Raw genomic sequence first — 22,444 nt, 5'->3', positions numbered from 1 at the left:
TGGCAGCGAAGCCAGCACTGGCAGCGAAGCTGGCAGTGGGAGCTGCAGAGGATCTCCATGCCGGGGAAGATTGACAAAGATCAAAGAGGCCGGCAGCGAAGCTGGCACTGGCAGCGGAGCCGGCACCGGCAGCTGCAGAAGATCTCAGTGCTGGGGAAGACCAGTGAAGATCCAAGGACCGGCAGCAAAGCCGGCAGCGGCTGTGAAGCCAGCAGCGACAGTGGAGGTGGGAAGAGCTGGCGAGGGAGCTCTGGTCGGAGGCAGCAGGTGCCGCGACCATAAGGAAGAGGTGGATCCCGGAGGGGATAAGAGTAACCCCAGTCAGGGTCAAGGCGTGGGCCCTGGCCCAGGGGACACACCAGCTTAGGGGCATTAGGGGCGAAGGGGGCATAAGACTCTCCCTGCGATTGCCCTTTACTTTGCTTTTCTTTCTTGTCTCTTCCTTCCCGCGTTTCTTGTCATTATTCATTTTGCTTTTCCACATCGGGTTGTTCCCATGGCGTGGGCTTTGCCGGTGGTGAGCATTTGGTTCATGCTTTTCTTTCTTAGTTAGATCTATTCTGTTCCGTCTTGAGCAGAGGAACCTAGCACACTACACCAGGCTCAGTGAATTAGAGACCCTGTTCGGAGACGAAAGACCATGTGAGAACGCAGCGACAATCAACAGTGTCCGTCGTGGGATGCGTGGGGCATTGAGAGGGGTAGCCCCGAAGGCTGAGCATCACCAGACCCTCCGGCTCTGGCTAGAGCCCAAGGCGCTGGTCTGCAGAGGAGGAAATGTGGGTACCAGGGAAGACATCAAAAGAGGCCAGTTGTGAAAGATCCTGAGGCTCGTCTCATAGGTTGGCGTGTGGCCAGGGTGTAGGAGACTTTGGAGCCCCGTAGGCATCCACCAAGACACGTGACAACTCTGGAGGCATCCTCCAAGGGGACCCCCTCCGCTGGAGAACCTTCTGAATTCGTGGCAGGCGAGTTTGGGGGATACCCAGAAGGTCACCAAGGAGCCCTCCAGGGTCTACACGAGAGTCCTAGGCCAGTGAGACCAGTTGTCCGGGCAAAGGCGGCGTGGGACCGGATCATCGTGCAGAGACGGGCACACCAGTGCTTCTTTGCAGTCTTCTCTTAGCTTCTCTCCTCTTTGTATCTCTTTACTACAGAGAAACCCAAGCCTTCACAAGAGAACAGACAAGAGCAAACATGTGCCCTTGCTCTGGGCAATGATGACATTTGCTCTGTGCTTGGAAGAATGACATTTGTTTACCAGAAAGAAACTTAACTGTATGCCCCTGCAGTTTTAACAAAGGTTAGCTTAACCCAGAGACTCCCCAAGCTTGCTTGTTTATGCCCACCATAGCAGGGTTGGGCACTCTCATGCTGCTCTCCACTCCTCCTACTTCAGACACTGCCGTGCTTTCCCTGCCACTGACTGTCACTAGCAAGCAGGATTGGTGGTAGTCAGCACCAAAAAATGCAGCAGCAGCTGCCAAAGTAGGGGGTGTGCAGGTAGAACTGGGAGCCATGATTTGTACGGGCCCAAGGAACTTTTCATGCCTGTCCCACTACCAAAGTTGAGACATACTATACTTTGGGAATTGCTGACATAATCCATAAAGGCCCAGTCCTGCATCTGGCTTCTATGGAGGTGCCCACTTCTACAGCCTGTCAGTTGCAAGGTTGAGGTGACATTTTTATAAAGATCTTTTCCCAAATACAGTTTTTAACCACAGCTCCTTTAAAAAAAAAAAGGAAGATGAAATACAAATTATTCTCTCACTTGATTATTCTTTATACATTATAAAAAATGCTGTTAGCCTATTAAAGGCATTGCATCACATCTTTAGGGTGAACAACAGCATCAACGTGTATTTAAAAAAAATCCCCTATTATCCTAATAATGCATTTCACCCTGAGGCTGTGCTTAGTTGACTTTCAACATTATTTACAAATCTACTGGCACTAGGGCTCCTGAAAATGAATGCCTTGTTTTAAGACAAGCAATATCACAGATTTTTTTCCTAACAAGATCTGTATCTTTTAAAGGAAGAAAACCCTCTTGGCTTTATTATGCCCTCTGGAAAGATTTGAGGAACATTTTTCGTAATAGGTCTCTTTCCTATAGTTCATTGCTATTTTCACATAACAGAGTATAATTTGAGCTCCTCCAGTTTTGTTTTTTATGTCCTCAGTCACTTATTTTCTTTTGTTGCTATAACATTTCAAAACCTTAGTTAAAGCTTTACAGTCAAAAGAACTCTCTCTCAAAGTATTCAGAAGAAAACTGGTAATGGGTCCCATTGAATAATTCCAAGCTTCTCATCCTCTCTGTCTCAATAGGCATGAAAGTGTTTAAAATTTGAGGTGCTTTTTGCTGGGGCAGGTATTGGAATGTGCAATCATGCTGGTGGAAAGAAGGGTAATGCAGATACTTATTCATGGAGGAAATTACAAGAGCAAGTCATAAAAAAGAGATCTGCAAAATAAAATTATAATAATAATAAAAAAACTAACAAGATTTTAGTGGAGACAAATCATTCTTCTCCTCTTACAAGATCCCCAGGGGATGCACAGTAACTGCTTCGTAATAGCATATTAATTAAACAAAAAAAAAGACCCATCTTTGGTCTTAATGGTGCTTGTGGGAAAATGGAATAATAAAATATATCTTGCTACAGCCAGACTCCTTTATTTTGCCTTATTTTTCTGAATATTACCTTTCACAGGTTCAACAGTAAACATTGGCTTGTGGGAAGGTAAGGCTTTTGAAGTTAACATAGATAGTTTAGGTGCAGCTTATAACTGACATGTTTTGGATATGGAAGTCTGAGCTGATGGTGGAAGGGGGGGTTAACTCCAAACACAGGAACCAGACATAGTCATAGTTCTGGCATTTTAGGAAAATTGCACTCTGGAGAGCTGGACAACACAAAACCAATACACCAGTAGACTGGCTTTTTGCTTAGGAGCAGATTTCATTCTCTGAATGCAAAGACTGCTCTAGACCAGTGCTGGAAGCAGTACTAGCCATTCCAAAAGGTAAGAAGGGACAGCACCACAGTTGCATCTTCCCTTCCACACAGGGAGTGTTTGCAGGCACCTATTTCAAAGTTCCTGCTCTGGAGCATGTTTTCAAATATCCCTAAAAGAGTTCTGAAAGGATTGTGCTCCAGAAGCTCTTGCCCTTGACAGCTGCAGCAACAGTTCCACCACACCTAGGAAAAGGACAACTGCTATACCCAAATTATGACAACGGGTTCACTTTGTTGGATGGGGCCCTGGAGTAAAGATGGAGCATGCCCGTCTCTTTTCAAGAGAACCACTTTTCAGGGAAGCTAAAGATCAGTTTAACTAACATTCAGATCAGGCAATGGAAATGCAAAGACATACTCATGCCTGGGAGAATGGGTGTAGACCAGACCCCAGGAATTCTGAGCTCTTATTAGTTGTTCAGTTTCCCCAATAACTCAAGTAATTAATTCCCAAAATTTGCCAGGTTTACAACAGTTTATATCCCTTAATAAGGATGCCCGAGGTGTTGGGGGGCGCTTGCTTGGAATGGCTGCCACCTTTTCTGGTCTCTGACTTTTCCTGGTTGTCTGTAGTCCTGACTCAAGGAGCTACAATCCAGTTCTGCTCCTGAAAGAGGGAATTCATCTCCTATTGAGGGGACTTGGTATAGCCAAGACTTCCAAGCAGCACAGCAGTCTTGTCATATCCGTCAAGGTTCATTCTGAGGTCGCTCAGAAACAGGCTTTTGTGGCCTTCTGCTTTAGCCACACTTCTGCAGCTTAACCCAGAATTTCTAATATTTAGCTACACATTTACAGCAACAACATACAATTATAATCTTTATATGACAGAGGATAGATACAAAGTGGAGGCACTTATGCCAAGGCCTCTAATGTGTGCCTTACACTTAGGCTAGAAGAATATTTTGTTGGCAAATAGTTTATTCACTGAAATTTGCTCACTTGAGTATTATTCAACACAAACTATTAATAACAGTCAGGTTGAATTCAGTGAATAGTTTCAGCTAAATGAAAAATGAGAACAACATTTTAGAAATGTCAAAGTAAATGTGCCTTGGGCTAGGGAAAGTAATGCTCACAAGACTCTGGCCTGTGAAGTGCAACACTTGGGTTCCAGTCCTTCGCTGAAATTTGTGGCTGAGTCAAAAAGGTTTAAAGCTGCTCTGGGTTAGTAATGACCAAAATGTTATCTCTTGACATCCCAAATTAAGTTGTTATAGATATACACACCACCTATTGATACTCACATTATTATCCACATTATGGGCTAATAAAGTACTAATAATGCTAGATGTGACAGCTCCAATCTCCCTCCATAAGTGTCAGAAAACCAACACCATATCATGAGAAGGAGATACCATGAAAAATACTTCTGTTCTAATATTAAAAAAAAAAATCCAACTTTCCTTAATGGGAACAGCTGCAGGTTTTAAATAAGTGTGGAGAATGAGAAACTGGGCATGTCTACACAAGACACTTTACTGAGCAGTGGAGCAAATGACTGTATAGTAAGTGCCACTGTCTACATGTGCAGACCGTTACTAAGCAGTCATTTGCTGTACTTGGCAGTTAACTTCCTACCTGCAAATGCAAGTAGCAAATTAACTGCTGAGTAATTACTATGCAGTAAGGCAAGTGTACACAGTGACAGGGAGCCAGTCAACTGAGCAGCAGTCAGTGAGAGATTGCTCCCTGCCCCCAGGAGCTGCCTGCTGTCAAGCTGGGCTCTGCCACTGGAGCTCAGGAGGGAAACAATGTTCCGTTTCAGGCAGTCTCCAGCCTGCACATGAAGACTTCCCTGCAGAGCCCAGGGCTGGCTGGGAACTATTTTGTTCTGGTGCAGGTCCCAGTCCTGCAGCTTTTCCCCACCTTGCGCCCTGACTGAGCAGTCGAGGCAGGGAACTTGGAAAGAGCTGCAAAGGAGGGACAGGTCCCAGCCTCCTGCCCCAATCTGCTGGTGGGCCAGGTAGCAGCAAGCCCCGGCTGGGCAGGGAATCCCTTGGAGGGGGACCTGCCCCTCCACTGCAATTTTTTCCAAACCCCTTGCCCCTGACCAGGGAGCCAGGGCTGAGAGCTCCCTGCTGCCGTGGCAGGGGTACATTTTACCCACCTGGGCTCTGCCACTGGAGCCTGCCCCAGCAGCAGGCAGCTCCCAGGGGCAGGGAGCAGTCTCCCAGCTCCTACCAGAAGACAGCTGCCTTCTGGCCCCGTGCTCCCTGCCAGCACCTGGGCTAGCACCCAGGGGGAGTCTAGACCTCCCTCTGGCTGCTGCAGTGGGGGCAGAGCAGGGCACTGACTCCTAAACATGATTTTTACTCAAGGCTGATAAGGCAGAACTCTGTAGGTAAGTTTTTATTGCCACTGCTTAACTTCCATCCATGCTGAAGTAAAGCTATTAAAGAATGGCATTTTTATACCTTTACTCAGGGAAAACCTAAAGCAAGACAAAAAAATGACTTTCTCCATTACAAGAAATTTCAGAGGTAGCTTTATGGTAGGTCCAGGTTTGTTATTTTCTCCATGCTGTAATAACCTTTGTGTTCAATTTGTAGCCCACACATTTTTAATACTACATCTTCATTTTGTTGTTTATTATTAGATGGCTGCAAGGAAAATAAAAGCTTAACACTTCCCCTACAGTGTTTTCCAGAAATTCCTTTCTGTTTAGTTTTTGGTCAACTTATGCAAAGAAAACCTTCTGTGTCCAGAATATGATCGATTAGTCATCACAGAATTTTATCATAAATTAAAATAAAGTTCTCTGTAGTCTTTTGAGAGTCTTGTACCCTTCCCAGAAGTATGAGCCAACTTACCATTGGCTACTGCCCAAAGACGCTCTGTCCAGAATATGATCGATTAGTCATCACAGAATTTTATCATAAATTAAAATAAAGTTCTCTGTAGTCTTTTGAGAGTCTTGTACCCTTCCCAGAAGTATGAGCCAACTTACCATTGGCTACTGCCCAAAGAAGCTCTTCTTGGAATTGCAACATCTGGTACGTAAAACCCATTCCTTCCTCCCCAATTAGGTATTTGCAGGGAACTCTGACATCTTCAAAAAATATCTGAGCTGTATCTGATGATTTCATGCCCAGCTTGTCTATCTTTTTAGCAATGTGAACGCCTAGAAACAAAGGTGTATTAGAAAAGCTATAGGAAATAAAAGTCTACAGTACAAATCTTGTATTTAAAAAGAATAACAAAGAAAGTTCTATACTCAAATCTATAAATTAGAAAGTTTCTATGCTTAGGCTAAACTAAAATTGTAGGTTAATAAAACAGAACTATGCCTTATTTTTTGTGATCAATGCAACAGAACATCTCTATGCTGTTTTTAAGAATGGCACCTTTATTTTAAATTAGTAAATTAGTTTATTTTTATTAATTAAAAAACTGAAGATGTTCTAGCAGAAACCACCTTTTATTTTAATGGACCCCCAAAAATCATACAATATCAGGTTTCCCTTTATGTGCTACTTTTAAATTCAGAACAAAATACAGAAATTAATGTTAATTGTTGAGTGCCTGTACTGAAGTAAATTGGTAATAAAATATTTGTAGAATATGATGGAAAACAGAAGGTGCCATGCTTGAAGCTAAAACTTATCCTTGTCTTTTAAATGAAAAGGCATTAAGTATTCTGTAAGCACTTCATATCTCTGCTCCTTTAGAATAGAAAGCTCAAAGTAATTATAAATCAATGTGTATGTATATACACAATCAACTTAATTCCTTAAACTATTTACAGTGCTGGCCCCCTTATCCCATCCATTGAAATAATACTGAATGGAGCATAAAAGAACAAGTCTTTCATAGATTCATAGATTTTTAGGGGCTGGAAAGGACCTTGAAGATCATCAGGTCCAGCCTCCCTGCCCCGCTCTAGGCAGGCAGACAACGGTCCAGTCTCCTCTTGAAAAACTCCAGGGTAGGTGATTGCAGGGGTTTAGGTTGTAGCCGTGTTGGTCTAAGGATATAGGCAGACAAGGTTCCTTGGGTGAATTTGATATCTTTTATTAGACCAACCCAAATGGTTGGAGAATAGTTATTAAGCAAGCTTTCGGGTTCAAAAACCCTTCGACAGGCTCAGGAAGATGCAGCAGTTGGTGTGTGCTCTTCATGGATGGAATGAAAAGTAAAGAAGCCGGGGGCTGGGCCGGGCTGGGCAGTGAGTTGCCAGGCAGATTGTAATGTATCAAAAATCCAAGGTCTATGTTTAGTCTCTGATCTCTAGTATCCAGGAGGCTGATGAAATGGAGCTCATAGGCTCGTCTCTGGGAAGTGTTGTGTAAGTTTCCCTTGAGGATCAGGACTGAGAGATTGGAGAGAGAGTGACCCTCCTGTGAGAAATGTGCCCCCACCGGTAATTGAGTGTTTCTGTCTTTGATGGATTTCCGGTGTGCGTTCATTCTGGTGCGCAGTTGTTGTCTGGTCTCTCCTACACATCTTCCATCAGGGCATTTGGTGCATTGGATGAGGTATACTACATTCCTGGAGGTGCAGCTGTAAGATCCTGGGATGCTGATGGCTCTGTTGTGGGGTGTAGTAATAGTGGGGGTGGTGGAGATGTGGGGGCAGGTTTTGCATGAGCAACAGCTTCAGCTTTGTCAATGCTATAACCGTAAAATGTGCCTTTTGAAGGTTCTTAAATTGTTTTTTTCTCCCATTATCAGTTTTATTATCCAAGTAGCACTGGGAATGTATGTAACATGTGGGTTGTGGAACACTACATGCACCCTTTCAGGACTACAAAGAATGCACATACAGTAGTTCAAGTGGCTTGAAGTACAAAAAAACAGGGTTTAATTGACATAAAATATTACTTATTTCCAACAAGAGCTTCTTAGCAGTATGACAATTTCTTGTGCTGTATGTGATACCTGTACAATTATATGGGGAACTTCAGGTCATGGCTTTGTCCTCCAGGAGCCTGTCTGTGACTAATACAACACCCCACTATCCCAGGAAGGTGGAGCTGAGCACATCACCATGTTGGTATACAGGATAGGATGTTCCCCAATCTGCAAATAAGTGTATTTCAAGCTGTTTCCAGGGTACTGACCAATTTGCATTGGCTCTAGTGATCCTTTTGTTGATTCTCTAAGTGAATCATAATGGCAGCTTCCCTTAAATCCAGTCCTGTGCCATCCTTTAGAAAGCACAGCATGAATCCACATTACAAAACCTCTCATTGTGAAGTATAAATATCTAATTGTTTCCCATCAGGATTTCCAGCCTTATCTGCAAGCTCAGCAAGGGTACCAAGCAAGAATTCATGAGTGGTTGAGCTCATGCATGAGTACTTGAATGTTGGCTGAGTGCAGTGCATGGCTTCTGTAATTGGAAAAGGTCAGTCTTCCAAAATAAAATACAGTGTTTAAGCAACAAACAAGCAAATTAGTAAACCAAACCCTTCTGCCCTGTCTTGGACACTAGAAGGGAAGCCCTTTGGTTCCAGCCCCAACACAGCAGCCTGCCCATCCTTGTAGCAAGCTGTTACTCACAGCTTATTTCCTCCTCCCCTCCTTACTCCTCTGAACTCTTTTAAAGATCTCTGCCTATTCAAAGCCCTGCAACAAGGCTGACTGTTCCTTCTTAAAGGAACAGATTGTCCTGTTTACAATATCCTTTTGCAACCAAAAGGAAGTGGGTTGTACTACTTTACATCCAAGGGAGAAGTCATCACAAACCTTGATAAATGAAAGGCTGTACCCAAAGAAAGCAGAGCCCTTGTTGTGTGGTGTTTTGTGTGCCTAGCAATGGAAAAATCTTTGTTGGTGTGACCAGGGAACTATACTGAATTAAACCAGTTCTAGACTATGCTAAATTGAAGCAGTTAATGAAGGCACAGTAAGAGGGAAGCTAAGGTAGCAGCTGCATCTAGTACTGGAGAAAGTAACCATTTTTGGGCTTTTTGGCATTGATCCTTTCCTGAATGTTGTCAGAGGATGAGTTGTTGTTGGGAGTGGGTTCAGTTTGGTCGTGGAAATATTCTTTGAGGCGCAGGCGTCAGAAGAATTCTTCTAGTTCTCCACATTGAAGTATTTTATTAGGGTGTTTTTCTGGACAGAAATTTAGGCCTTTAGAAAGGACAGATTTTTCAGTTTTGGTAAGCGTGTGTGTGGAGAGATTGATAATATTTGTGGGTTTGTTGCTGCTTGCAGTTTCATCAAGTCTGAGGTTGGAAGGTCGTAAGGTGTTGGTGTTGTTCCTCTGATGGTTGTTTTGTGACTGGGGAGCTTGTTCTTGGAGTAATTTGTTCCATTTCTTCTTTTTATGTAGGATGAATGCTGTAGAAAGTTTTTCGTAGTCTCTTTGTATCCGCTGTATATTGTCAGGGAACATGCATGGATTTCTATCTTTTAAGTTGTTGTAGTGTATGACGATTTCCTTCCTGAGTTGGTCTCTTTTGGAGTAGAGTAGGTGAAGTAGATGATTTCTAATTTTCTCTGAAGTTCTTCTGCATAGCTGTGCAGCATATTTGGAGTTGTGTGTAGTAGTCAGGGGACTGTAGATGTTTAGTCCTCGGGGAATGAAGTTGTGTTTCTTGCAAAGGCTTAGAAAATATATGTCGCTGTTGAGTCTGGCTTCTTTCTTTTTCATGTTGTACAGTTTCCATTTCAGACGGCTGAATTCGATATCTTCCATGTCGCAGAGTAGGTGATTAGCTTTCCAAGACCATTGGCCACTGTACACGCCACAAAATTGGCATTCAAAGCACCTTAAATGCCTTTTTGCGGAAGGTAAACAGCATTAATGGCATTTAACAGTGTTGCTGCTTGCACATTCGGCAGCGTATTCTGCTTTAATGGCTGCTTTAATGGCACTCTCGGCGGCATATTATGCTTTAAATTACTTTGGTACGTAGCAAGATAAAACACCTCTGAGGTGTTTTAGTTTGCTACCTAACAAAGTGCAATAGTGCATGGGGTGCTGGAAGCCGATGTGCTCTGGGCTTGGTGGGCACCAAGCAGCTCAGGGGCTGTGGGACCTGGCAGCAGCCCATGCAGGCAGGCTCCACTGAAGAAGAAAAAACCAAACAAATGGCGAAACAGCGAGCCTGATCCTCATTTTTTTCTCCCTGGAGCCTGCCTTCCTGCCTGAGCTGTGCAGGGGCCCAGTGCTTCCCTCCGTGGCTGTGGGGGGTGGGGGTGTGCTTCCCTCCACACCTGCAGTGCCCCTAGGGACTGCCTGGGCCAGGTGCCAGTGGGTGGGTGCCAGCTGGGGGGGGGCCCCCGCACAGCTCAGGGACCGCTCGGCACACCGGCAGCTTGCTCCCCTTCCTTTCCCCCGCTGTCAAAGAGGCAGATAAGAATCAGGCCCTCACTTTTGTGTACACACCACGGGGGTTTAGTTCGGTTTAGTTCTCCCTACGTTGAAGAAGTATTTTTAAAAACCCACTGTTTCAATTTAGGGTGAACTAAACCAAATTAAATCACTGTGGTATGTACAAGCAACCCATTATCTTATTTCTGCTGGCTTTCATGTGCCCATGAAAGAGTATTCATAGTTCCTTGCCATCCTGCCAAAGATTGGAGATAAACCCATAAAAATCCTTTGGAATACCAATTAGCCAGGAGCTGTTGGCAAATTCTGGTTAAGGGAATGGTTAAGGGACCATTCAAACTTCCTGGAAGGTTTAGAGGAAATGTCTGTTTGCTGGTCCCTGTTCAGTTAATAATTCTGTTCTGTGCCAAACACTGACATCTGGTTAATGCTGGACTTGAATTTAAATATATGGTTTTCAAAAGTCCTTCCAGCTAGGCTACTTAGGTTTTAACAATATTGGTGGCACAGACAGGCATCTTTGGACACGGACAAACTTTAAACAACTTTAAAAGCCTTAAACAACTTTAAAACACTATAAATAAGAGGCCAAATGGTACACAGAACTATAGCACTACAAATTGGCCCAAACCAAATAAAAAATAACTATGGATGAAACAGAGATACCTCTGAAATGTTTTATAAGGAAAATTTAGCTGCAATGCATTTGTAGGTCTGTATGCTACTGAAGCATCTTTGAAAAAAGATGGAAGTTGAAGTGTTTTGTATATATGTCTACCCTTACCCTTATGGGTGCCTATACACGTGCAGTGAGGTTGCTCTGATGCACTGTAATTGGAGCTTGGTAATTACTGCACTCCAGCAGACTCCAGCATCACATATATCAGCATCCTTGCGCTGAAAAATGGTGGCAGGGATGTTTGGTGAGCATGGACGTTTAACGAGCTGTAATTAAAGTGCCCCCACCATCATTTTTCAGCATGGGGACTATGGTAGGGCACTGTTGGTGCCTGCCACTTTAAGGGCTAGGCCAGGGAGAGGGCAGATGCCTGATCAGGGTGGCCATTTAATGCCCAGCTCTCTGTGCTGGTTTGTGACCAGCCAGCAGGGAAGAGACATCTCCCTGCTGAGCTCTACTGCTCCAGGAAGACCTGAGAAGTAAGGACAGGGGGTTATGGGGGTAGTTTGGAGGCTCTTGGTCCTGGGCATGACTTGAAACTGCACCCTGCCAGGGAAGGGTGGCCTGGTGGGGCTCCCAGTGGCATGGGAGCCCCCAAGAAATGCCAGGCGAGTTACCACCCTGGTGAAAGGCAGGTTGGGGCACCTTAACAACCCCATCCCCCACAACCAGATGGGAAACCCCATAGTAGGGCCCGAGAAGACGGACCCATGTAAGGGACTGTGTGCTAATTGCTCAGACTTGCCTGACTTGAGTCACCCTTGACTGGTTAAAGATGGGGCCAGGACCAGAAGGGTCAAAAGGGCCTGGGGCCCACCAGGAGGGGTGCCCAGAGCCGGGGATCTGAGGTTCTGACTAGCCTTAGAGGTGAGAGGACCTGTGTGGCCAAAGGTCCTGGGAGGGCCACACCTCAGAGGAAGTAAAGGGAGCTAGGCAGCCCAGAATGAGGGTGGAGTGGACTGCCTGAATAGGAGAGATCTAGTTGGGGTCCAGACTAGAGAGTTATGGGGCCCAGTCTGGGGCCAGAGATGTTAAGAGCTTAGATGACATCTGTGAGGCATGGGCTGCGGTGTAAGGGAAGTTCAGAGCCACAGGCAGCAGGGAAGGTTTGGAGCAGTAGATAACACCTCCTGGCATCAGGGCTGGAAATGGGCAGCCTCCTGCCTGGGTAATATCTTAATCATTTTCCATCAAGGCGTAGAGAGAGACCAGGGACATGTATTAACATAAGGGATCCTCGAAAATAAAATCCATTCAGGTAGTTTATGAATGGCTTGGTGCATATTTCCTCAACTTTGTTTCTAATGTAGAAACAAACCATATATGCTTATTGGCCTTTTTGAGTTCAGAATCACTGGATGAATTTCTATCCAGGATTCAAAGATTTTAATTGCCCCTGCTGCAGTGTGCATTCGATTTCTTTGCCTCCATTTTTCTGAGTAGGGACTGGGTCACCCCCCCACTGGGACCCCAGTAGATCCCAGGGGAGGTACACCCAGGCCTAGGGTCAGTGAGGACCTGGTCAGGGAACTTCTGGAGGGACTGGACGCATTTAAATCAGCTGGTCCTGACGATCTCCACCCCAGAGTGCTGAGGGAATTAGCAGAGGTTATAGCGGGACCCCTGGCACAGCTTTACGAGCTCTCATGGTGCTCTGGTGTGGTGCCAGAGGACTGGACTGGAAAAGGGCCAATGTGGTTCCCATTTTCAAAAAAGGGAGGAAGGAGGACCCAGGAAACTATAGGACAGTCAGTCTTACCTCGGTCCTAGGTAAGCTTTTTGAGAGAGTTATCCTGGCACATGTCTGTGAGGAACCAGCCAGGGAGATTATGCTTAGGGGCAACCAACATGGGTTCATTAGAGGCAGGTCCTGTCAGACCAACCTGGTGGCCTTCTATGACCAGGTCACAAAATTCTTAGACGCAGGGGTAGCAGTGGACGTAGTCTTTCTGGACTTTAGGAAGGCCTTCAACATTGTCTCTCACCCCATCCTCATTAAAAAACTAGGGGACTGTGGCATCAACTCCTACTCAGTCAAATGGGTCACTAGTTGGCCTCAGGGCCGCATCCAGAGAGTGATGGTGGACGGGTCATTTTCGACCTGGAGGGATGCGGGCAGTGGGGTTCCACAGGGCTCAGTCCTTGGGCCTGCACTGTTCAACATCTTCATCAGCGACTTGGACGAGGGGGTAAAAGCACTTTGTTCAAATTCGCAGATGACACTAAGATGTGGAGGGAAGTGGGCACACCAGAAGGGAGGAATAGGCTGCAATCGGACCTAGACAGGTTACAGGGGTGGGTGAATGATTACAGGATGGGTTTCAACGCTGACAAGTGCAAGGTGCTGCACCTGGGGGGGGAAGAACCAGCAGCATACCTACAGGCTGGGGAACTCCCTTCTTGTCAGTGCAGAGGCAGAAAAGGATCTTGGAGTCATTATTGATGCCAAAATGAACATGGGCTGACAGTGTGGGGAAGCGGTCAGGAAGGCCAACCGCACCTTGTCATGCATCCACAGATGCATCTCAAGCAGGTCCAAGGAGGTGATCCTCCCCCTCTATGCGACACTGGTCAGGCCGCAGTTGGAGTACTGTGTCCAGTTCTGGATGCTGCACTTCAAAAGGGATGTGGACAACATGGAGAGGGTCCAGAGGAGGGCCACCCGCATGATCAGGGGCCAGCAGGGCAGGCCCTACGAGGAGAGGTTAAAGGACTTGAACCTGTTCAGCCTCCACAAGAGAACACTGAGGGGGGACCTAGTGGCCATTTACAAACTGGTCAGGGGGGACCAGCAGGCACTGGGGGAGTCCCTGTTTCCCCGAGCACTACCAGGAGTGACAAGAAATAATGGTCACAATTGGCAGAGGGTAGATTCAGACTAGACATCAGGAGGTACTACTTCACTGTCAGGGCAGCTAGGATCTGGAACCAACTTCCAAGAGAAGTGGTGCTGCTCCTACCCTGGGGGTCTTTAAGAGGAGGCTGGATGAATACCTGGCTGGGGTTATTTGACCCCAGTACTTTCCTGCCATGGCAGGGGGTCGGACTTGGTGATCTGCTCAGGTCCCTTCTGACCCTACCAACTATGAAACTATGAAAGACATTGAACACACAAGAGGGGAAACAGCTGAGGCAGCAGATACTCTGTCGGAAGCTAAGATTAGCCGGCCACGAACACAAGAATAAGATGGTTTAAATATTAAAATCCACATGGTCTTGTCCTGGCAGAAATTTCAGCATCTGCAAATTGACTACAGCATATTAGAGGTGAACAACTAAAGCATGAAACTTGCTAGAAACTTATTTGATGCTTCTTAAGAGGGAAGAGTTGAATAAGTAAACTTCTGACACATTTAGTACCACATTGATAGGACCAAAGTGACCTTTAGGTGGCCTACCTATAAGTGAGCCACACATTGTGATCTCTGTAGTGCTTCAGAAAAAGATGCTTTCCAAAAACCATAAGCAAAAACAGGCATAAAGAATTGCAGTGTAGGAGCACAATTAATATATATATATAAAAAAAAATACATAAATATATATATAAATACAATTTTAAAGAACTCTGTACTTTCTTCAGTTGCCCAAGAAACTGACAACAAACATCCTATGTTTTGTTAATAGCCTACTTAAAATCATATTTGGTTTGCAGATGTCTATCCCTAGATCAGTTTTAAGCTTTTTTTGGAACCACAGAGACTGCTCATTTTACACTGAATGCTTCAACCATCTAGTTATGCTTTTGTATAAAGATACTGCCTGTTCTTCTGAGACCTGATTTTTAATCTAATCTAAGATTCTTTCTGCCACTACTGTGGCCAAATGGGAAGTGCCCTGTCCTCCCTTGGAGGAGCCAGACTGGACATTCTTGTTGACCCCTATGGATAATTAATTCTCTGTGAACGTAGGGGACTAGAGTCAGTGACGTGAAAATCTCCTTAAAGCTCTGTGTTCCCATATTCCGAATATCTAGGAACTGGAATTTATCATCATCCTTTGACAATGCTCCATCTGTTGAATCGTTTCTGCTACTCTTAGCGAAGTGCATACTAAAGCAAAATATCTCCTTCCTTCTGCCTTTTTGGTGGACAGTACTGCTTGCTGTGGTTTGGTATTTTGCCCCATAGTTCACAGCTTCTCCATTCTTCCCTCATAGTAAAATACTTCAGTCTCCCATATCCCAACTGTTCTTATGTTACACATTTGATCCAACTGCTTCTTTCCCATTTGTTACTTTCGTTACTATTGTACTGTTGTCTGACACACAGCCTACTTTATGCTGCTAGCATGGAAGTCACAGTGATCTTTCTAGGTTTTGTACGTCTTCCTATTATATTTGGACCTTTTATATTCTGTCTGCCTGTGAAAAGGTAACCAAAGCCTCTTTCATTTTGTTATATTCTCTTTTTTCTTCCTCAAGGAGAGCGTAAGGTACATAGGATACTATCTGTTATCTGCCATTGGGTAAGCTGCTGTTTATTTTCCTGCTGTAGGCTGTATGCCCTAGTAACAGCACGACTAAAAGGCCCAGGAATGGAACGAAACGAAACATACCATATATGGCTTACGTGGAAGTGCTGGAAAAGGCAGCTTGGCACCTTAGAAGGCCACTGGATAGAGAAGTGACTGATAAGAGTACTAAAGAACACCCAAACAGGACCAGGGTGACCTGGTAAACAGGCTCCTCTCTATGGGGAGAACTTGTTATGAATGATGTCATCTAAAGATGTTTTAGTAATTGGTGAGAACTAAGGTGCATAGTCTGCCTGACTTTGTAAGTCCTTTTGTCTATGTCCAGCAGATTGATATCAGTGAACTTCAGCTTGTTGTTCACCTTGCTGTGCACCAGTACTTCACAACTTTTGGCCATTGTGACCATCAGTCTATCAGTATTTATCAATGTTGACATCTCTCCATCTGGAGACTGGGTAAATTAGGTACTACACCTCAAAATCACAATTTTGTTTAGCATTATTTAATTAATCTCTATGGCAGATGTGATGTCAAATTTGATTGAAATGAAAACTTCAGTCTTCAAGCCATAGGGCTAAGGCTATACTGTATAATGGGATGTCAAACTCACGTGGCTCCCCAGGCTGGTTTCAGCGCAGGGCATGAGATACTTCCAGCCTGGGGCATGTGGTGGCAGTGGCAGCTCAGGCTCCAACCTGGGGCATAATGGCAGAGGCAGCTCGAGCGATGCAACTCAGCTTCAGCTTCTGCCATGTGCCCTGTGCTGAAGCTGCCGCTGTTGGCATGTCCCCATGCTATGGCAGCTACGGGGCATGCAGCAGTGGCAGTGGCTCTAATACGAGGCAGTGCTGGGGCCAGCAGCAGAGAACATAGGACCATGGCAGTGACAACAGGCAAGGCAACCATAGAGTGACCAAGGCTGTATTATCCCTCATTCACTCTCCTGATCACAATGTCCACAGGGGCCTGAGAGCCCTAGATTCCCAAGTAGGCCACTCCCCACAGCCATGTCCCCAACTTCTGAAAGCCTGTATGTAAACTGACTGTGGGCAAGATCCAGCTCATAAGTCATACATTTGACATGCATGCTCTATAACATGGCATACTTATTACATTATACAACAAATAAAAACATAATATGAACAAAATGATAGGATTCAGAAAAGGTTCAGACAAAATTTTCAACTTTCCTACTGTATGATTACTACGTACTTAAAACACAATTTCTTGTATGCCTTCATTCTGTAATATGTGGTACAAATGTGCAACAATACCTTATACTATTGAATAATACTCTTCTGTGTATGCTAAGTGTGTACAGAACAGTAAATTTAACTACATGTGCAGCTCCTGGGACTCCAGCTGGGAGCCACAGAGAGCTGTGGGTAACAGAGGTGGGCTGGCCTGGTTCACTCTCTGCTGTCACATGTGGCTCCTGGGACTTGGAAAGGAGCTAGAGGTGACAGTGTTGGGCCGGCCCATCTTGCACTGTGCCACCAGGTGCGGCTCCCAGGACGGGCTCCAGCTGGAACTGTGCAGCTCCCTCGCCTCCAGCTGCTTCTCCTCCTGTCCCTGCTGCAGTGATCCGGGCAGCAGGTAGGAGGGGAAGCATCGGTGGGTGAAGGGAAAACGGCAGCAGGTGGGGGGGAGGTGGGGGGGGAAGCTGCAGCCAGGGGCTCCAGCTCCAGCTCCAGGCTGCCATCCACTCACTCCGTTTGCCCAGTGCGATCAGCAGCCACCTATGGGCAGCTGCGCAGGTAAAAGGCAGCCTCGCCACGAAGCTATGCATGCTGGCCAGGGCTGAGGCGAGTGCAGGAGGAGCACAGGGCAGGTACAGGTGGGAGCATGGGGTGGGCTACCTCAGGTGGAAGTGGGCAGGTCTTGGCCCCATCTGGAGCGCCATAGAGCACCATGGGCTAGAGGGTGGTGAGTGAAGCAGACTGCACCTGCACCACCCGGGCAAGCTCTGCTGCACATGCCCCTCCTCCCCCCGGCCACCTCCCAGGACCCAATGCTTGGTCAACCCCCTACATGTGCATACCCAACCCACCACACACACACACACACACACACACACACACACCCCCACCCACCAACCATACACCCCATACCCACACACCCCACCACACACACACCCATCCCCCAACCACGCACTCCCCCACATCTCCACCACATACACCTCCCTACCCCCTCACACACAATATACAAGTCTAAGATTTTATTTTAAGCTATTATGCAAACACACATAAATTAGGACCCAAATATTTTTAAAAATAAAATTAAAATATGTTATAGTGGATGTTTGCTTTTAAGTATATGATTTTTTGTCTATACTTTGTTAAAATGATTTCTCCTGAAATATTTTGTGTGAGGCCCTCGACTCAACTCATTTGGTTTGGTGCTATTCTTGGGGAGGTCTAACACCTGAAACTCCCACTGACTGGTTCAGAAAGATGGGACAGGTTGTTAGAGGGATCACAATCATTTGCTACCCGACAGGTCAAGCTTGTGCCTCGTGACCTAGAGGACAGAACTTTTGGGGCGCCAGGGGCAGGCCATGCACCATGAGGGCAGGCCCTGTGGAGGGGCAGACCTGATGTCAGGGACCATGTAATGAGGGCAGGGGATTCTAGGACCAACATGGTGGCAAGCTGGGGAGGAGGAGACCATGAATGGGGTGCCTGAGAGGCACTCCCCACTATCAGGAGTTAGACTGGGGTGGGCAATTATTTGGGCTGGCAAGCCACTTAATGAGCTTTGGTGACCTGTCAAGGGCCACACCTCTCTCTCTTTTCCTCTGTCTCCCACTCCCTCTCCCCATCCCTCCCTCCTGGGGCTGCAATCAGCAGAGACGCCTGAACCCATTCGTAGCCATTCTGAGTCATATTCCTGGCAGCTGCTGGCTGCATCCACAGCTGCCCAAATGTGGCAGGCAGCTTCTAAATCAGGGTTCCAGATGTTGGGAGTAGTGCAATGTGCTATAGCTGTGAGATGCAACCAGCATGAAAGCCTGAACTCACTTGCAGCTGTAGTATGCTTGCCCCTGTCCCTGGAGCCCTGACTCAGAAGCTGCCAGCCACATTTGGGCAGATGTGGATGTGACTGACAACTGCTGGGTCCAGACTTGGGAGCAGTGAGGGGGAGGACAGTGGCAGGGTGTGCTACAGCTGCAGTCAGGTTCATGCTTCTGCTTCCATGCTGGTGGCAGCCCTGACCCAAGAGAGAGAGGGAGAAAAAGTGAGCAAGCAAGCACCTGACATGCTGGAAGCAGCCCCAGTGTCCCAGCACCACACAGCTGCCAGAACCAGAGGGCTAGATCCATTCACTTGGTGTGCACCTGCTTATGGGCCAGATTCAATCAGTTGGCAGCCGGATCCAGCCCACAGGATGTATTTTCCCCACCCCTGAGCTAGACCAAAATTGCTGAGGCTGGAGGAGTGAAGCTGGAGCCCCAGGAGGGACTGCAGCCAAGTCTGAACTGATGCCTGGGAGCTGAGGTTTTAGACAGATGACGCAGGCTGAGGATTTGGCCATAGAAAAAAGGGACCAAGACTGAAACTGCTGAAGCCCTGACAAGTGCTTGGCGGTCTGAGGGGCTGGTCCCTTAAAGGGGAAGTGCCCAAGGGGAGCACAGATCCTCAGGTATGAGCTGGATCTAGATACAAGGACAGAACCAGCCAACAGAGGCTACCAGAGAGGTGGGACAGACATTCAGGTCATATTTATAGGGTGGCCTAATAGAACAGTGGAGCAAGATTCAGACTATCTAGTTACTACTGCTGGCTTTGCCACTGGCCTGCTCAGTGATCCTGCCCATGTCACTTCATCTCTTGGTGCCTCAGTTTGTCCATTTGCAAAATGGTGATAATGATGTTTACCTAGTTGGTAAAGCACTTTGAGATTTTTCTGAACAAAAGGCCATACAAGAGCTTACATACTTTTATATAATTATTAATCTAGACCCATTTTGACCTCAGCTTCAAACCCAATTGATAACTACAGCTGCTTGACTGACCATTCATTCCTAAAACAATTATTTTGCTGTTAAAACATACTAAGAGATTTATTAACACAAAGATAAGGTTGCCAAGTATTCCTTGTGCTTTTCCAAAAAGGAAATGTTGAAGTCAACAACAATCACATCTCTTAAAAGCAGAAAATGGTGACAGGCACCCTTTTTTAATGGTGATTCCACTAATCAAGTGAACTTATTTTAGGGCAGTTTTGCTGTCTGCTAGGGCTTCCTGTTTCACAGCTTGTGCTGCTCCACCTTCCCTCTCTGCACTCTGCACCCAGGACTTGTTTTAATTTTCACCAGCAGACCGGGACTGGCCTCCAAAATCCAGGACTCTCTCAGCTAAACCAGGACATATGGCTACCCTAGCTGTGAATGTAGTGGGTCATCACACAAAGATGTCAATGTTAAGGTTGCGTGTTCCTTTACATTGGCATATTCCTTTACTGTGTGTTTCCTATCAGAAGTTTAAGTTTGGAATACCTCAACTCATTGTTTTCTAGAGAGTGGTGTTTAGTTTGTTGGGCTGAAGTTAAGCAGAAGGCAGGGTAGGATTGCACCTTAGAGACTAATTGGTTCACAGAGGCATAAGCTTTCACAGGCAACAGTCTTCTTCATCAGATGTTATGATCACAAAACACCTCCAGTATGAAAGTTTTTAAGTGTCCCAGATTTCACATTGTCTCATATGGTCATCCTATCCATTGCACATGTAAACTCCGTCTTAACAGACAGTGCCATCTCTCAGGACATAGAGTGCATTGATTCTCACACCTTTTTGCTGAGGTAAAATCTTATTTTCTGATTTTCAGAAGTTTGAGTATCACAGCACTTCATAGACCCAGCCCTCTTTCCTGCCTATGCAGGGGGTTGGACTCAATGATCTATTGAGGTCCCTTCCGACCCTAACATCTATGAATCTATGAATCTATATTCTGGCAAGGCACAAAATAGGATGGAGCGACCTTAACTCTGACTGAATAGTTTCTGCTTGTTTGCTTATTTGCTTTATATTACTGAATCTATCACATATATATTCTGTACACTAATTCTAGTTCATAAGAAACAGCATTTTATAAATTGTGAACATACTTCACAATTTATACCCAGCAAAACCCTATGAATAATAAAGATGAAATCATACATGATGCATTTAAGGGCTGGATGTAGCTAAGTATCTCTTGGGAGAAGAAAGCTTTCAAGATAAATGTTCTGTGGATCATCTCCAGAACCAAGACATGGGACATGCTGATATTACTTCTTCAGAATGCTGCTTTGCTCTGTTTTTAATTATGCTTTTGTACACTATTAATTTTGCCCTTCGCAGTTCCTTGTTTTATCTATTCCCACAGAGGTTATAAATAAATACATTTTGATAAACTTTTTAAAACTTCTGGACAGAAATAATTTTTAACAAAAGACCCTTGGGACCAGAAGCTGAAGTCTGCAAAGTATTTAATTTCCTCCTTTTGTCTCTTCCTGTTTTCCCCTCTATTCCAGGACTTCTGGATTCCTTTTGAGTACATCTCATTTAACAGTTTGGTGTTACAGAGCTACTCTGTTTAACAACACATGTAGGAAGCATTTGAAGCTGCATTATTCTTTCTCCACCAGGTTTTTATGTGCTATCACATATGGTAAAAAGCACTAAAACATAAACAATAAGAAAAATAATCGAGTTCTTTTACCAGATAACTTCATTGGCAAACATATGAGAGATTTATTTTGGTGGGGTGGTCCTTCACTAGTATTTGCCAATAGACACATCCAGTCAGCTTGACACCCAGTAGTAGTCCACATCTTGCCTCCATTTATGACATAATCATCACCTTTTCTTACTGCTCGTGTCTGGATACCTATTTAAAAACAATAAGGGTTGGTTGATCAGATGAACTTAGGGTGACTGTTAAGAGTCAGTCCACAGGTCATATCTGACAGACCAGCTAACATTCACTCAGTATTCAAAATCCTCATGCCCTTCAAGCAATAAACAAAAGGAAGAAAGTTATAAATAGAGGACCAGTTTCCACTCCACTTCCTCCTCCTCTCCCCACCTCCCCTACACAAACAACTTTCATAATTGTGTTGCTGGATCATCAAAAACTGCCCACATGTATATGCTAGTTTTTTTGTATAACTGGGCCATCACCAGCTCAGACTGGAAATTAAAGAAAGGCTTCAAACCTTCAGTGAAATAAGGATCTGAAACTGCCTCCCAATACAAGCAATGGGGAAAAAGAATCCTAGCTGTTTAAAGACAGACCTTGGTCACTTTCTGAAACTTGTAGGGTTACCATATGTCTGGGTTTTCGCAGACATTTCCTCTTTTTTGCCCCCCGGCCTCATGTCCAGGCAGGTTTTTAAAACATGAGCAAATGTCTGGGTTTTTGCTTTGCCTCTGCTTTCCCTGGGCACCAGCAGCTTGGATACTTGGTGCCGGGAGCAGCAGGCAAGGTGGTTGGCTGTCGAGGGTCACATGCTCTGAACTATGTGGGCCCCAGCAAATAAGTGTGTGTGGGGGGGAATGCATGTGCGCTGGAGCTGTGTGGGCAGCAGGGCTGTGGGGTCAGGAGGTCGGGAGTGAGGGGCACTGACAGGGCTGGGGGGGCAGGGCTGCAGGTCGGGAGTGAGGGGCACCAGCAGCGCTGGGGGAGGGCAGGGCTGCAGGTCAGGAGTGAGTACACTGGCAGGGCTGGGGGACAAGGGGCTGCAGGTTGGGAGTCAAGGGCAATGGCAGGGCTGGGGGGGCAGGGCTGTGGGTCGGGAGGGGCAGAAGCAGGGAACAGGCATATCACTGTCCCCTACCCACAATCGTATACCTCTCCCCCCCCCCCCCCACACCTGTCCCTCCCCCTTACAGGTGTTCTCTTTTTTTGACCCTGGAAATATGGTAACCCTATGAAAGGGATGTTGGTGCCTGCAATAGCAGGGAACTGGACTTGATAACCCAGAAGTTTCTTTCAG

At 45.8% G+C, this 22,444-nt stretch overlaps 1 protein-coding gene across 1 annotated transcript in view; it reads right to left on the bottom strand.

Moving 5' to 3' along the window:
• LOC102374153 (probable acyl-CoA dehydrogenase 6) overlaps positions 1–22,444 on the bottom strand; it is a 160,012-nt gene that overhangs the window by 23,451 nt on the left and 114,117 nt on the right. The window contains exons 5-6 of the mRNA XM_006025902.3: positions 21,169–21,336; positions 5,977–6,150 (exon numbers count right to left, since the gene is read on the bottom strand). Of these exons, the coding sequence (XP_006025964.1) occupies positions 5,977–6,150; positions 21,169–21,336 (342 nt within the window). The remainder of the gene's footprint in view (positions 1–5,976; positions 6,151–21,168; positions 21,337–22,444) is intronic.

This window comes from Alligator sinensis, unplaced genomic scaffold (assembly GCF_000455745.1).
Source record: "Alligator sinensis unplaced genomic scaffold, ASM45574v1 scaffold436_1, whole genome shotgun sequence".
NCBI lineage: Eukaryota > Metazoa > Chordata > Crocodylia > Alligatoridae > Alligator > Alligator sinensis.
The sequence above is the reverse complement of the archived record's forward strand: the minus strand, read 5'-3'. Positions and strand labels throughout refer to the sequence as shown.